This window comes from Poeciliopsis prolifica, unplaced genomic scaffold (assembly GCF_027474105.1).
Source record: "Poeciliopsis prolifica strain line A6 unplaced genomic scaffold, Auburn_PproV2 SCAFFOLD036, whole genome shotgun sequence".
Taxonomy (NCBI): domain Eukaryota; kingdom Metazoa; phylum Chordata; class Actinopteri; order Cyprinodontiformes; family Poeciliidae; genus Poeciliopsis; species Poeciliopsis prolifica.
The window spans coordinates 2,483,803-2,498,866 of record NW_026562411.1 but is presented as its reverse complement, the minus strand read 5'-3'; the positions used below and the strand labels follow the sequence as shown (position 1 = coordinate 2,498,866).

At 37.8% G+C, this 15,064-nt stretch overlaps 1 protein-coding gene and 1 non-coding gene across 2 annotated transcripts in view; one reads left to right on the top strand and one right to left on the bottom strand.

Annotated features, from left to right (window-relative positions):
* The first annotated feature begins 879 nt into the window (after nt 1-879).
* dnah7 (dynein, axonemal, heavy chain 7) overlaps nt 880-15,064 on the top strand; it is an 80,118-nt gene continuing 65,933 nt past the window's right edge. Inside the window, exons 1-19 of the mRNA XM_055052797.1 lie at nt 880-1,244; nt 1,400-1,502; nt 1,578-1,737; nt 2,631-2,703; nt 3,394-3,574; nt 3,751-3,823; nt 4,044-4,169; nt 4,382-4,501; nt 5,137-5,311; nt 5,399-5,578; nt 6,590-6,862; nt 6,986-7,113; nt 8,145-8,223; nt 8,813-9,037; nt 9,127-9,273; nt 9,883-10,062; nt 10,144-10,284; nt 11,014-11,381; nt 11,965-12,151. Coding sequence (XP_054908772.1) covers nt 1,173-1,244; nt 1,400-1,502; nt 1,578-1,737; nt 2,631-2,703; nt 3,394-3,574; nt 3,751-3,823; nt 4,044-4,169; nt 4,382-4,501; nt 5,137-5,311; nt 5,399-5,578; nt 6,590-6,862; nt 6,986-7,113; nt 8,145-8,223; nt 8,813-9,037; nt 9,127-9,273; nt 9,883-10,062; nt 10,144-10,284; nt 11,014-11,381; nt 11,965-12,151 — 2,991 coding nt within the window. The 5' untranslated portion in view covers nt 880-1,172. The remainder of the gene's footprint in view (nt 1,245-1,399; nt 1,503-1,577; nt 1,738-2,630; nt 2,704-3,393; nt 3,575-3,750; nt 3,824-4,043; nt 4,170-4,381; nt 4,502-5,136; nt 5,312-5,398; nt 5,579-6,589; nt 6,863-6,985; nt 7,114-8,144; nt 8,224-8,812; nt 9,038-9,126; nt 9,274-9,882; nt 10,063-10,143; nt 10,285-11,013; nt 11,382-11,964; nt 12,152-15,064) is intronic.
* trnar-ccg (transfer RNA arginine (anticodon CCG)) lies at nt 14,837-14,909 on the bottom strand. The gene has a single exon. It is a non-coding gene; the product is annotated as a tRNA-Arg (tRNA).

Below are 15,064 nucleotides of genomic sequence, written 5' to 3'. Positions count from 1 at the left end.
CTCACTGTGGAATTATTTGTTTTTACTGTGAATTTAAGCCTCGGCATGTTACATAAAATAAAGCGTGACATTTTTAAAATATGAGTGATATTTATACAGATGGAACATTTTCACCAAAAAACATAAACAATGCTGAAAAAACATTCTGAAATTTTACACCAGAAAATATAAATTGAAAAAAAAAAACTGAAAATTCAAAACATTTCTCAGTTTGAAAAGTTCAATGTTTGCAGGAAACAATGATTTTGTGATTTTCAACATTTTTCTGACAAATCTTTAGCTTTAGAAACTTCCACATTTTGTGTCAAACTTCAATATTATTAGTCTCTTTTTTTTTCTTTTCTTTTTAGTTTATTGGTGGAAACTTACTCTTTCTATTAGAACCATTATAGATAAGAAGAAATTAGTAAATTTCCATAAAAAAGTATCTGAAACTTTGAGATTAATCTCAAGAAATGTTCAAGGAAAAAAAAAAGAAAAAGTGAATCTTTTAGGTTCAAAAGTTGAAAGTCAACATTTATACACGTCAAAAATTATTATTTAGAAAATTTTCAAATTTAATCTCAAATTTTCTGTTTTTGGGTGGAAATTTACTTATTTTTCTCTACTTCCAACGATCCTCTATTTTAAGTCTCTTTTAATATAGATAGACCCACAAAAAAGAATATTATTGAAAAGCATTTATTTCAGTTTCTCCATCATACAGATTAGACAAAAAACTAATGAAAACAAGATATTTTAAAAATAGAATATTAAAACAGACCAATAAAAAAAATTAAAACAGAATTTTTATACATTTATTTTATCACATTCGCTAAAAACAAACCGGAAACAATTATTTAAATATGGGGTCAATGCAAACAGGAACGTTTGAAGTTGAGTCAAGTTTCTCTTAGGTCGTTTTTTTTATTTTTAAACTATCGCGCACCTTTTGGCCGCACAGTGCGTCTTAAATCGACCCAGTTGGTTCCGACAGACGTGAGGTTCCGTTGTATCCTCATTTCCATTTGTAAAGAAGCCCAGAAGAGGTTTTAAAGCCCCTCATCAGACGCAGAAACGCGTCTGTGCTCATAAATCTCAGTCCCCGCTGCGCAGGTGTTTCCGCGTCGCCTAGCAACCGCCCTGGCAACGGAATAAATGTTTCTGTTGATCGCAGGAAGTTTTTAGTCACGATGAGTTTAAAAAGGAAGAAACCCGATTTTGCAGATAACCCAGACGTGTATGTACACACCCCGGATGTTCAGGTAGGCGGGAGAAAACTGAATTATTTAGAAAATGTTTCTTTTTTTTTCAAGTTCATGCGATTCTGACGCTGAATTAGCATCCTGGCGTTAGCTTTCATATTTCAGATCTTTGCTATGTTTTTGTAATTTGTTGTATTTTTATTTATTTCTTAAAGTCCGGCGGCCCGGAGCCGTGGATTGAAGCAAAACCTTCATTTTCTCTGTTCGAAGGCTCGGAGGAAACGACCGAACCAGCAGCAGCAGCAGCAGCTCCGGAAAGTAAATGAAATACATTTATTACTCTTGTTGCTCTGTATGAAATTGTTGGTGCGTTTAGCTACAGTTTGGCTGCAGGACATGGAGCTGACACCGGAACCACCGGAACCACCAGCAAAACTGCAATTGGGCTTTACCGCAAACCGACACCGCTGAGGCAGCGCAGCTCCAGGGCGACGCGGGCGGATCAGAGGGAGCAGGACCGTAAACTGACCGAAAGTGTCGTGGATGTGTTGGGGTGAGCTTTCATCGGGCTGCCATGGAGACGTCATTTCTGCTCCTTCCAGCCTGCTACGGATTACAAAGATTAACAATATTTATTATGATGGAAGACGTAATGTGGACATTTTTCTAAGATTTCTTATTTTTTATTTCAAAATTCAGATATATATTTTTTTACGATTCTGACTTTTTCTTAGAATTCAAACTTTAATCTCGGAAAAATTTATTTTCCCAGAATTCCACATTTAATTTTATAATGAGTATTTTAATGTCATAATATTATTTATCAGAATTTGTACTTTTTTCTCTAGATTCCAACTATAATCTCAGATTTCTTTTTTCCAAATTTTTTTCTTAAAATTTTTCTTAGAATTCTAACTTCAATCTCAAAATTCGAACTTTAATGTCAGATAAAATTATTCTAAGAATTTAGATTTTTTTTTCTCAGAATTCATGTTTTCTAAAAATTTCAGTTTTCATCTTGGAATCAGTATTTTAATCTCAGATTTCTGACTTTTTTTCCCCTCAGAATTCAGACAATAATCTCAGAATTTTATTTCTGTAAAAATCCAAATAAATATCCAAATATTCTTGGGTGTATGCCAGGTAAATAGTTAGCAAATGAAAATAATCACCCAGCTGTTTCTTCCTTGCTAGAGGATTTCAAAATCTTTACCTTACCCAAAACTGAAAGCCCTAAATGTATTTGGTGGATTTTCATTTAAAGACTCTATTTGCTTCATGGTGTAGTAACAGTTTAAGCAATTCTAAATCTGAGGAAAGAAAGTTACATTTAATTTTTTTCAGTGGCCTTAATCCTCTTTTGTAGCATTTCTAGTGTATAAAAAGGTAAATGCACTTCCTGGTTGTGAAATATGCCAGTAATTAAATCATGTTGTCTGATTTCAGCCAGCGGGTTGCTGAAGGCGGCGCCACAGAAACTGGACCCATCAGATTTACAGAAGATACCAAACGTAAATTGGTAAAATAAAAAAATAAATGCTCATTAAACATACAAATATATCAGTTTTTACCTGCTCTGCTTGTGCCACCAGCGGAAAAATTACTGATCTAACATCTGCAGTCTTCCTTATCGCTGCTCTTCATCCAATCAGCATCAGTGGAAGTGAATGCTGCTCCTGGATTGGCTGATTTAAAAAACATCAACCAAAGGAGCATTGTGATCAAAGCTGCTTACTTTGAATACAACAAATTTTCTGGAGGATAAATTGTCCCGAATAAATGATAAATGATGACATTGTTGTTTTGAGATAATTTAAAATATATCTTTCCCTTGTTATTAATGAAAAAATCTACCAATACCTTTTTGTCAATATTAAGGAATTATTTACTTAAAATAGCCCTGATATTGTGCCGACTAGTTACTTAAGTCAGTTTTGTCTTTTTTCGTTCGCGCTAGAAACTAGACCTAAAAAAGTCAGACTTTGTGTTTTTGCAGTGTAGATGAGACCAACCACGTCTGTTTTTGTCATCCAATTTTGATATAAATTGTGCAAATGAAAATTATTGAGCTTGTTTTAATCGATCATGTGATTTATTTTTATTCTCAATAAACAAACATCTTCTAAAAACCAGAATGACCTTCCTGAGTTCACTCTGTGGCGCCTGGAAGCGTCTCCTTGCTCCTGAACGCTGCGTTGTGTCCTGCCAGCTGTTTAAGTACTACATCCAGAGGGGCATCGGCATGGTGAACCTGGCGCGTCTGCAGGAATCCTGGATGGACAACATCCATGCGCTGATCCCCTCCAAGCTGAGGCGCCTGAGCACATCGCTGGAGCAGCTGGATGACGAGACCAAGGAGGAATATCTGCAGAGCATCCGGGCTGCAATCCGTATGAACCCAATTATTTCCAAAAAATAATGTAAACAAATGACAGAGGTTCGTTGATCCTCTCAGATTCATATGGACTAAACAGACGAATGGCTGAATGTGTTTTGATTATAATCCATTAAGAAAAATGATATTGTTTTTACGTTCTGACTTAATGTCTGCTGTGTTTGACTGCAGTAACGAAAACACTCCAAGACCAGAGTGGAAAGGAGGTGGGCGCCGAGGAGGAGCTGCCCTCTCACAGACTGGAGTCAGTTTCTTTAACCCTCTAAGATGATAATCAAATATTTAGTTTGGAGCCAAATACTTAGAAAGAAAGTGAGATATTTAGCTTAGCTTACAAAACGCTAAGTAGCTTGACTGCTTTCTCTTGCATTCAAACAACAAGAATAAACCGAAACTATTAGAAATGAGGTGATATTTGTATACAAATGAAAGTATTTTCTTGACCTGATGTCATTCAATGTCAGGATGAAAGTAGTGCCGAAGCCGTGGAATCGATCATTTCTCCAAGCGAGAAAGAAGATCAGCCTAAACCTTCACTGTGTCACCCGCCCTTTGCTGCAAGTGGTGCTTCTGTGGTATGACTTCTACAAGTAGGTACAACAGAAGCTTTCAGACTGAAAGCACAAATAGGATGCAGATAGAATATCTCTTACAGTCATCTGTATGTGTTTTTGTGTAAATGAAGCATGGTTTTCTTAAAAACAACACAAAATCTACCAAGTTTTGTGGTGGAGGTGGTGGCCCTCAGCATGTCACCGCAGATTCCGTGTAATCAGCGCTTCCTTCAACAATCTGCTTTCAGAGACGTCCGACTGATCGACGTGGTGGCGATCTGCTTCAATAAGAAGTTCATGGAGCTCTCTGAGTTTCAGCAGATTGTTGCTAAACATGTTGAGGTCTCCAAAGGTTTCCTCCTGGAAAAGTAAGCAGGACGTCCCTCTGACACAACGTTAGATAACTCAGAAATAAACCACAGTGATTTCTGAATGCAGCAAAACTCCATGTTTGTCCCTTATGTGGCCTCATCATGGATTCTTATGTTTTAGGCAGCTTTGTGCTTTACTGTTGTGTTATCAATCAAATCAAAGCCGTTTTTCACATACTTACGGCCAAATTACACCAGTCAGTCCCTTCAATTATTCAGAGATTTCCAATGTTTGTCTAAAACATTTGAGATTTTGTTTTTTCTTACAAATTTTTGACTCTTTTTAAGATTAATCTCAGACATTTTCCAAAAGAAAAAACATCCAGAGTTTGAAAATTTGCAAAAATAATTTTGAGAATAATCTCAGAAATTTTCTGGAAAAAAAACTTGGAAATTTTATTTTTGACATTTGAAATTCAGAAAAAGTTTAAATTAAAATGTGTTTGTTTTTTTTTGTAGAAAATTTCAGTGATTAAATTTTTTCTTGCACATTTTTGAATTTTTGCACATAAGCTCATCAGTTGAAAAAAAACGTGTAAATTTCTGAGTTTGAAAACATCCAAATGTTTGCCTGAGTTGCATGGTTTTAAACAATTAACATATTATTTTTGGTTTGATTGATTTTTTTTTAGTTGGTTTTCTGACGTCCACAAGGTTTTCTGCGTTCCCAATCTGCTGAGTTCTCTGAGCCAGAAACGAAAACTCGAGTCTTTCTTAAACTCTGCAGCGGCTCTGATGACGCTACATCTGCAGAAACTTACGCTCAACTCACTGAGCGACTACACAAAACTCATTTCTACAAATATGGTACAATAGAACTTCTTATTCCATCTTAATCTAAAGGATAAATCAAGCTGGTGGATTTAGTTTTAATTTCTGCCCTCTGTCACTCAGCATTCAAACAGAGCCAGAGGCACATCAGGCTTCATTCTGCATCTGGTCTTAGAAGATACTGAAATCAAGTTTGACCCGGACTTCGAGACGTACGAGGAGGCGCTCATCAGTGTGTTTGACCTCATGCTGAAGGCCACCAGCGATATTCCACGGGTTGAATCCACCATGTTCCCCGAATGGGTAAGAATGAAACCATTGAAACCTGATATGATGGTTAGTTTTTACATACTACCTGCGCTGGACCATATAAACGTTTCATATTGATGTAAATAATAATTCATTCCGTTTCTATTTATTTATTTTCATTTTTAACTTTTTCATGCACAATTCTGACAAAAAAAAACTTGATAAATAGACAAACAATGTTTAAATTCTTCCAGAGAATGCAGGCAGGTTGGTTTTTGAGTGTAAAGCCATTTCTAGTTTAGAAAATATTTTATTCATTTCTGTTTTAAATATGCAAAGTACCTCCACACGGGTGGCGTGACCTTTCCTGTTTTACCTGCAGTTTTCACTCCATCTTGTTGTTATTTTTGTTTCTAAGAAGCTGCAAAGCAGCTAAAAAACACAAACTGCCAGTGACGCAACAGGCCGTTGCGTCACTGGTTGATTCCACAAGCTTAGCTAGCCGTGAGAGGTTTAGCAGCTAACGCCTTTCCTCTGCCTACATCCCCCAGAATGCCCTGCGGTTCTGGAAATGACTTAATATTCTGTCAGATTTATTATCTATTGATCTACACAGTTCTCATGTGACGTCGCACTTCCGTGAACTTTGTGACTGACAGCCATCTTGGTAGGCAGTTGCTATGACAACAGTAAAGCCACAAGCTTAGAACTGGCATTGTTCCCATCTGACCCATAAACAGTGCAAGTGCTTTGCAATTTGATCACACTGTTTACATTATTACACCTCTGTAATATTAAGATGAATATCAGTGATATTTACTGTAGTACTTCATGCTGAACTTGCAAAAATGAGCTTAGCTAACGTAGCTTTTATCTAAGTGGGACATGTAGCCTAGGTGTTTGTTGCTACATGTACTTACCCTGCCAATCACCAGAACAAAGAGTTCATTTATCGTATTGATGATGTGTCGAGCGTTATACATGTTATGGATTTATTGTCCAGCCCTACCTATTGATGTCTCAGGGGAACGGTTTCAGTTCTTCCCTACTTTCACTTTCTCTCAGGAAGAATACAATGCTGGGAAAACCTTGAAACCCATTATCCTCCCAGAGATCATCAAGGCCCAGCAGGAGGAAGTACGCCGGGCGTTTTGGGCAGAGACGGAAAGCCCCAAAGAGAACGTCCACCTGTTCGACAAGTACGCCATGCTGGTGTCCAGGGAGGCGGAGGAGAAGGTCCAGACGTTTCTCAGTACACCGAAACCCTTCCAGGAAATCAAGGAGGAGGCCATCTACTACCAGGAGCTTGCCAATGAGATTCAGTACACAGATTCCAAGGTAAGATCTGGAACATGAGTAGATCACTGGTATGGGTCATCCTATTAGCAGCAAATAGAGATATTTCTTCTAAAAAATTTACTCTGGTCTTGGAGAGTTGATTAATCATATTTTGGGCTTCAGGTGGCACGACTCGGCATGTTTGAGGTCCAGTACCACAAACTCCTCAGCTCTCTGGCTGAACGTGCGCTGGAGCTCAAGGAGAAACTGTCTATGCAGATGTTACACGATCATCAGGAAATTAATGAAAGGTTCCTTCACTGCCTTCCTGCCTCATCCTTTGCCTTTGAACACCAAATATTACCAAATAGAGTTGGTCTAGTTTATATCGGAAACATTTTAGTGCACTGGGAATTAAAAGTAACTTACATACAACGTTTAAGCAAGATATGAGTTAGGTTCAAGTCAATAATTCTTTAATTTTTTAAAAAAAGTTTTAGTTCCATTTGCAGATATTTCACTTATAACGCAGGTAAAATGTCCAGTTAAAAGTAAATTTAATGATGGAATATATTTCAAAATAACTTCAAATACTATCTGTGGAGATATTAAACATTATGAAAGTCATTCTGTTTAACTTAAATTTATGTTTTTGATGCTCTTTCTGATAATTCCTTGTCTTATCTGATGCCAGTGACCAAGAAAAACTAGTCAATAACAAGAATCACTCAAATGACAAAATACATATTTCTTCATTGATTTAAACCCAGAAATTTCTCATGTTTATTCCATTAGACATAAAGTCTGAAGGAGTTTAAAAAAGCCAGTAAGCAAATAAAAAGGTACTATTTCCACTGACAGGTTATTTAATTTTTATCAAGAGATATTTCCTATAAGTACAATAATGTACTTGTTGGCTGTGCAGGAGGTTCTGCTAATGCTTTTCAAAGAACTGCGTTGCTCGGTAACAGTTTGGGCTTGGCTGGGGTTGCTAGGTAACAGCGCAGTGACCACTGATTGCAAAATAAGTAGAATAATCTGCCAGTGGAAATGATACTTTCTCATCAATACTGGGGAATTATTGGCTTAAAACAAACTGCTATATCTTTCTGAAAAGCAACATGTAAGTTAGTTTAGCTTTATTTCAAGGGTACTAAGATATTTTGCCAGAAACTAAACCAAAAATACTTACTGAGGTTTAGTTTTTTTGCTGTGTTGTGTAGCTGTGCAGCTATTTGCTCAAGGAGAAAATAAAACCTCCAGGCTCTGATTGTCTGGAGAATTTGAAGCAGTGATATTTCTGGTTTCAGACACCAGAATAACGATCTTTTCTCTCTGACAGGCTCTGCAAAGAGTTTGAGAGGATTTCAGAGACGGCCCTGAGTACGCCGCCTGATACTCTGAAAATGGTGGAGCTACAGGTGACTTTTTGTTTCCAGTCACACAGCGATAATTACTTTGTCCAGTCAGTAAATTAAGCTTGAAGGTTTTTTACTTACTTATGTCAAAAACCTTATGTAAAAGTATACTTTATTTTGCTTTAATATTGTTTTTGGAGATTTTCATTTAAAAGGGAATTGTGATGCAAAATTCACTTTTGCTTCCATTTGTGTTTCTTCTGCCTTTAAAAATAGTCCAAATACTTAAGAAAAACACTCAGCTGCTTTTTTGCAATGGTGGCTGGAAAATGAGTCGTTTCAAAAACCTCCAGAATGTAATAAATCAGAAGGCACTGATCCGTTATCTAGCAAAGTCCAGTATGTTTGGCATGCTGTATGCACAGTGCAATGGCTGCTGGAAAAGACAAAGTGTTTTGTTGTTGACTTACCATCCAGAAACCAAAAACAAATAAAATCTCTTTATCTAAGAATGGTTCTTTGCCAAGAAATGTAATGAACATGTTTTGTTTTTGCTTTGCCTTTAACTAATTCAAAACAGTACCAGGAATCTATCAGTTAGTTTATTCGGCCTGATTAACTGTGCCGATGGTTCCCCGGCGTCTCTCTGCAGGCCTGCGTCCAGAAGATCATAGAAACAGAGATGCCTGTGCTGGAGCAGCGGCTGGCTGACTCCAACAAGCAGCTCTGCGACCTGATGGACTTCGTCACCCTGTCGCCGGAAGACCTGGATCTCAACGCCCGAACCGTCCACTGGTTCCAGCGCATGCCGGCCGTGTTCGAGGAACACCAGCAGATTATCGATGAGAAGACGGAGCTTTACCAGAACGCACTCAAGGTCTGCTTGAAGCGGAGGAGCTACTGAGGCTGAATGACGGATTTACTGAAGGTGAAACGACAAAAGGCTGTCTGCTTTAATCATTGCAGCTCCAACGGGAGCGTTTCATGGATGAGCTGGTGGGCTACAACATGCAGTTGAAGGAGTTTCTTGCTTTTGGTGAGTTGGCGGATCTCGGCAAGTACCTGAAGAAAGCGCAGACGCTCAACACCAGGCTGGACATGGCCAGTGACAAGGTGCAGTAGGACCAAGGAAGGAGGTTTTACAGCTCCATCAACTCATCACTGCAAAACCCCACATTTTTACCAAGTGTTTTTTTCTAGTTTCTACTTAAATAAGACAAAACTAAATTAAAAGTAAGTTTTCAGCAAGATATATGATCTTATTTTTTTTGATCACTTGAATGGTGATCAAAAAAAGTATGTAGATTTGACTCCCTTATATCGTGGGAAAATGTCTTGTTCTAAGTGAAATAATCTTCCAATGGAACTTTTTTAAATCAACATACCAGGATTACTGACTTAAAACAAGCTCTTATATCTTCAATAGAAATTACTTGTAAGTTAGTTTTGTTTTATTTAAACATGTTTCCACTAGAAACTAGACAAAACACTGGGTAAGATTTAATGTTTTTAATTGCAAAGTACCTCCAAGTGGATTCACATGCTTAATGTTTTACCACCAGAGGGCAGCATTGGATGTGAAACAGCGTTTTAATCATCTTTGTTTTCATTTATCTTCCCAAAATATTTCAGAAGTCCTTTTATTTATGAGTTTTGTCACTTTATTTTCTAAAAGTTTAATAATTTCTGGTTTGTCCGTTTCCTTCGTCTCACTCTCATTAGATTAACGACATCAACATGGAAGAGGAGGCCTTCGGCTGGCCCGTGTCCCAGTTTCCGCAGCGGAAACAGATCCAGGACGGGCTCACGCCGTTTCTGCGCCTGTATGAAACGTCGTTTGAATTCCTGCAGGACCATGAGAAGTGGATGCACGGGCCGCTGTCCGGGGTCCCTCCAGACAAGGTGCCAAACGCACAAAAGAACCCCCACATGATTTTAGTATTTTAATATTTTCATGTTTAAAAAAAAACTGTTTTCCTGCAGGTGGAGGGCGACGTCGGGAACTACTGGCGCATGTTGTACAAGCTGGAGAAAGGTTTCTCTCAAGTTCCCAATGCCCTGAAAATAGCCAAGATCGTAAAGGCTAAAGTGGATACTTTCAAGTCGCACATCCCCATGGTGCAGGTAGAGACGTAAAAAACTGTTTGTCCTCTGGCATTTATGATGTGGATTATGGTCATTATAGATAGAACAATAGGGAGTAAGTTCCACCAAAATGTGGAAATGTTAAATATTTGTGAGAAAATAAATACAATTTTGAGATTAATCCCAGATTAATTTGATCTGAGATCAAAATGTCAAAAATGTGCAAGAAAAGAAAATTCTTAGATTAATTTTAGATATTTCCTGGAAAAACGTGAAAATTACTGAGTTTGTAAAGTTAAAACATTTGCAGATAAAAAACTTTTGAGGATAATTAATAAATTTTCTATAAAAACATGTCAGTTTCTGAGTTCAATAAGTTTAAACTGTGCAAGAAAAAAATGCAAAACTTAATCTGAAAATTCAATTTTCAGATAAAAATGTTCACATTTTGAAACCTCAGATTCAAACGTTTTTCACAGCTTAATCTAAGAATTTCTAAATATTTAAATTTTTTACTTTTAGAACTCACAAATTTTCAGTTTTTTTTCCTGGGAAATATCTCATTTTTTGTAGCAAAAATGAGACTTTTGGAGCTCAGAAATTTCTTTTTCTCCAGAAAGATAAATCTCAAAACTTAAACTTATTTTGGGTGGAAATTTAGTTTCATTTCCCATATGCAGTATGGGAAATATTTACAGTAATATTTGCGGTGTCGTAGCCTAAGTAGCTTACATTTCTGTGCTGCTGGGGATCTGTGCCGGTGTGTAGGTGCTGTGCAACCCGGGGCTGCGGACCCGCCACTGGGACGCCATGTCGGAGCTGGCCGGCTTCTCCCTGCACCCGGCCGACGAGCAGGCCTGCGTGGCTCAGTACCTGTCCCTGAAGCTGGAGGAACACTTGCCCCGCTTCGACGGCATCAGCGAGGCGGCCAGCAAAGAGTACTCTCTGGAGAAGGCCCTGGAGAAAATGGCCGGCGAGTGGTCGGACATAGAGTTCACCCTGCTGGCCTACCGGGAGACGGGCACCTTCATCCTGTCGTCCGTGGAGGATGTCCAGCTGCTGCTGGACGACCACATCGTGAAGACGCAAACCATGAAGGGCTCGCCCTTCATCAAGCCCTTTGAAGGAGAGATACTGTAAGAAACAAAATGGCTGCTCCCCACTTCTGAAGAAAATCCCTGTTGGTCTAGTGCTGCGTTTCAGTTGTGATCAAAACTGGGAAATTCCAACTTCAAAGCAGGAAAAGTCAAAAGTGGCGCCCATAAAACTGGGAGCAACTCAGATTATTCCCAGTTACAACTTATAAGGCCAACTTTGTATTTCAATATGGCCGCTCCTCGCATCAGCAGCAGTAAGATGGGATGGAGACATGTTAATTACAAAGGACAAACAATCTGAGATCAGTGCTACATGTAGCGCCTGCAACTCTAAACCAAACTAATTAATCATGGAAATGAAAAATAAAGTTTAAAATTAAGTTCCACATAACGAACATTTCGCTTGGACCATTACTCTTCACTGTTCTGGTGCAACGCCGCCATCTTTGTTTCTGGCTCCGCTTAAGGATGCCCTCTGCTGGATGGTGGCCAAACTGCAACTTTGAAGGAAGATCTAATGTGACGTTTTTAGCTCATCAATTGGAACTAATTCTAATCGAATTGACAGTTAATCATAATTAGCACCCCGAGGTGTAAGTCCAGTTTTTCTGCTTCATTTCAGTGCGTGGGAGGGCAAGATGATGCTCCTGCAGGAGATCCTGGATGAGTGGCTGAAGGTGCAGTCCGTCTGGCTGTACCTGGAGCCCATCTTCAGCTCCCCTGACATCATGGTGCAGATGCCTGAGGAGGGCCGGCGCTTCACGGCCGTGGACAGGACATGGAGGGAAACCATGATACAGGTTTCCCAGGTGAGCTCTTCCTTCCTGGGTTTCACTTTTTAGAGCTCTGTGGAGAACACAAGCTAACAGGTGGGTTCCACCCAGAGCTACAGCTGTAGCTAAGAATTTTTTACGCCAATCTCAAATTCTTTCTAGAAAAAAACTTGGAAATCTGTATAACTTTTCAAATTACAGTGCCATATTTGGGCCATTGTGCATAGAAAAAAAGAGGAGTAAATTTCTGTCAAAAAATCTTTTTAAATTATTTTTTCATTTGAAAAGTGAAAAATTTTCTTTCAGTTTTTAAATTTATTTTCTAGATAAAAATTAGAGGCTCAAAAATAGAAAATGAAATGAGGGTAGAGCTCAGTGTGCTTAAATACTGTAAATATTTATATTTTTTTTGTAAAATGTATTTATCTTTTTGTTGTTCAAAACCTGTTGCAAAGACCAGCAGAATCCAGACAATAAATTTAAAAATAATCCCAGCTTCATCCAACATCATCATCAAAACTTGATTTTTCCTAAACTGCCATCATCAGCTCGGCCACCAGGAGGAGCTCAAGATCCACGGATCTTCAAATACATTAGATGATTCTTTGTTTTCTGTAATATTTTTATTTAATTTTGAGCTGGTTGTTTTATGGTGTTACACTCACCTTTCTGTTTTCTCCTCTCAGCTTAAAGGAAATAAACGACAAATCGTTTCAGAGCATATTCATGCGCAGCAGCGAAGGATATTTAGTGAAACAGTTTCTCTGCATCCTGAATTAATAAGCCACATTTGTCCCATATGTGGTTTGCATATCTGTTGAAATGCTTTTACCTCAGAGTTTCCCACTCTCCGTCCTCCACCAAAGCCATCTGTTCGGTGCATAAAAACGACATTATCACACATAATACCATGTTATCCATTCTGTGTGCTCATGAATAGCTCCCGCTGGCTCCCTGAATATAAAATTAGACCCATTATTACATTGTCCTCTCAAAGAATGGGCCAAAATCATAAGCATGATGAGATTTATGAAAAGATGGAATCATACTTCATCAATCAGACACACTTTGCTGGAATAATGGTCTGGCCTTTGAAGCCCAATCAAATCACTCTTTTTTTTTTGGTGTTGGAGTCTGAGTCGGATTGCTTCATTTAGCCTTTAAGACATCCGACTCTTTTGCTGATTATTGTCTGATTAAAGACAAAAAACTCCTTTTCTCTGCTGTTAATCTTCTCATTTCTATTGTCGATTGTATTGTTGTATTTTATGACTACAAGGAATCAAGCGCAATCATGTTATAATTACTTTATATATTATTTTGCCATTAAAAGGAAACATTACTAAAACCCCCCCCCAAAATTTAATTTAATTTTTTAGCGTTATTCACTCAATACACTGCAAAAATATAAAATCTTACCAAATATTTTAGTCTACTTTCTGGTGAAAATGTACACTTTAAATAAGGCACAACTAACTTTGAAGGAACTTTTCAGAAAGGTATTGGAGCTTGTCGTCAGTAAATCATTCCTTTATGTTGATTAAAAAAGTTATTGTTCCACCAGTGGTGATTTCTGGGTGAAATGGGCAACTGTCCAGGGTGGAATCCTGTGAGGGGCGGCAGGAGAGCTAATATCAGATTTTTATCTACTACACTGCAAAAACACAACATCTTTCCAAGTATTTCTGGTCCAGTTTCTAGTGTAAATATCTTAGAACAATTGGAATGAGGGAAGTAACTTTTTAGCAAATTAATAACAATATTGATTTTAAAATATTGAAAAGAAGCACTAATTCCACTGGCAAACTTTTTCACTTATAGCAAGATGTTTTCTCTTGTTATAAGTGAAATAATTTTCCAGTGGAACTAGAACTTTCATCAATATTCAATAGCTGGTTTAAAACAAGCTGTCTCATTTCTTAAAGAGACAGTAATCATTCTGTTTGTAAATGTACAGTTTTGAAGACGTTCATAATATTCTCTCTCCAGTTATTGTTGCATTTAGCAAACAGAAATAATTTTAGTAATTCTAAGTAACCTAAAACAGTAGAAGTTTAATTTGATTTATCTCCAGACAGTGAGAAATAAATGGATCTGTTTTTTTATTCTGGTTGTAATTGTAGATGCCATGTAGGTCAAGTTTATTTGTAATGCACATTTCAGCAATAAGGCAAGTGTTTTACACCATAGAATATAATGTAAACAAGCAATAACCATTTCATGTTGTCTAAGGCTATCATCAAGAAAATGCATATCAAATGTATTGATTAGTGTTTCAGTTAATGTGAATCAAAGGCGGCTCCAAACAGGTGGATTAGTTCTTTACTCTTAGAAAATGTTCTTCAGGTGATAGAAGGCCGACTTTGTAACTATCTTTATGTGACTCTGAATGTTCAGGTCAGAGTTCATTACTACGCCCACATTTTGACGTAACTTCTTGTTGAATAAGTGTGGTGAATTTTAATTTAAATCCTGTAGTATGAATAATTTAGTTGAGCAGAAACTGAAATTTGTTGATGTTAAATTCTAACAGCCAAAGTGAAACACAACTCTCTGTATGTAGATGTTGGTAGACTCAATTTTTATTTGTGACTTTAAATAAAACAGGTCTTCAGAAGATTACATGACTACGAAGAGGCGACACATTAACAGTCTCACTAACTTGACCTTTCACCCTACGGACGGCACTCCTTCATAAAACAATGACTGTCTCTCTCACTGCGACCCAGGTGGGACTTGAACCCACAATCCCCAGCTCCGGAGGCTGATGCCTTATCCATTAGGCCACTGGGCCAACACAATGGGAACATGAGGACTCTCAATTTTCCATAACAGACCCATTAAAGTGCCCGAATTATGTATTTTGTATGTTGCATGATGGATTATTAGGACCAGGCTACAATATTTTTGTTTCAGAATAAAGTTGGGCTGCACCTAACTATTAAAAAC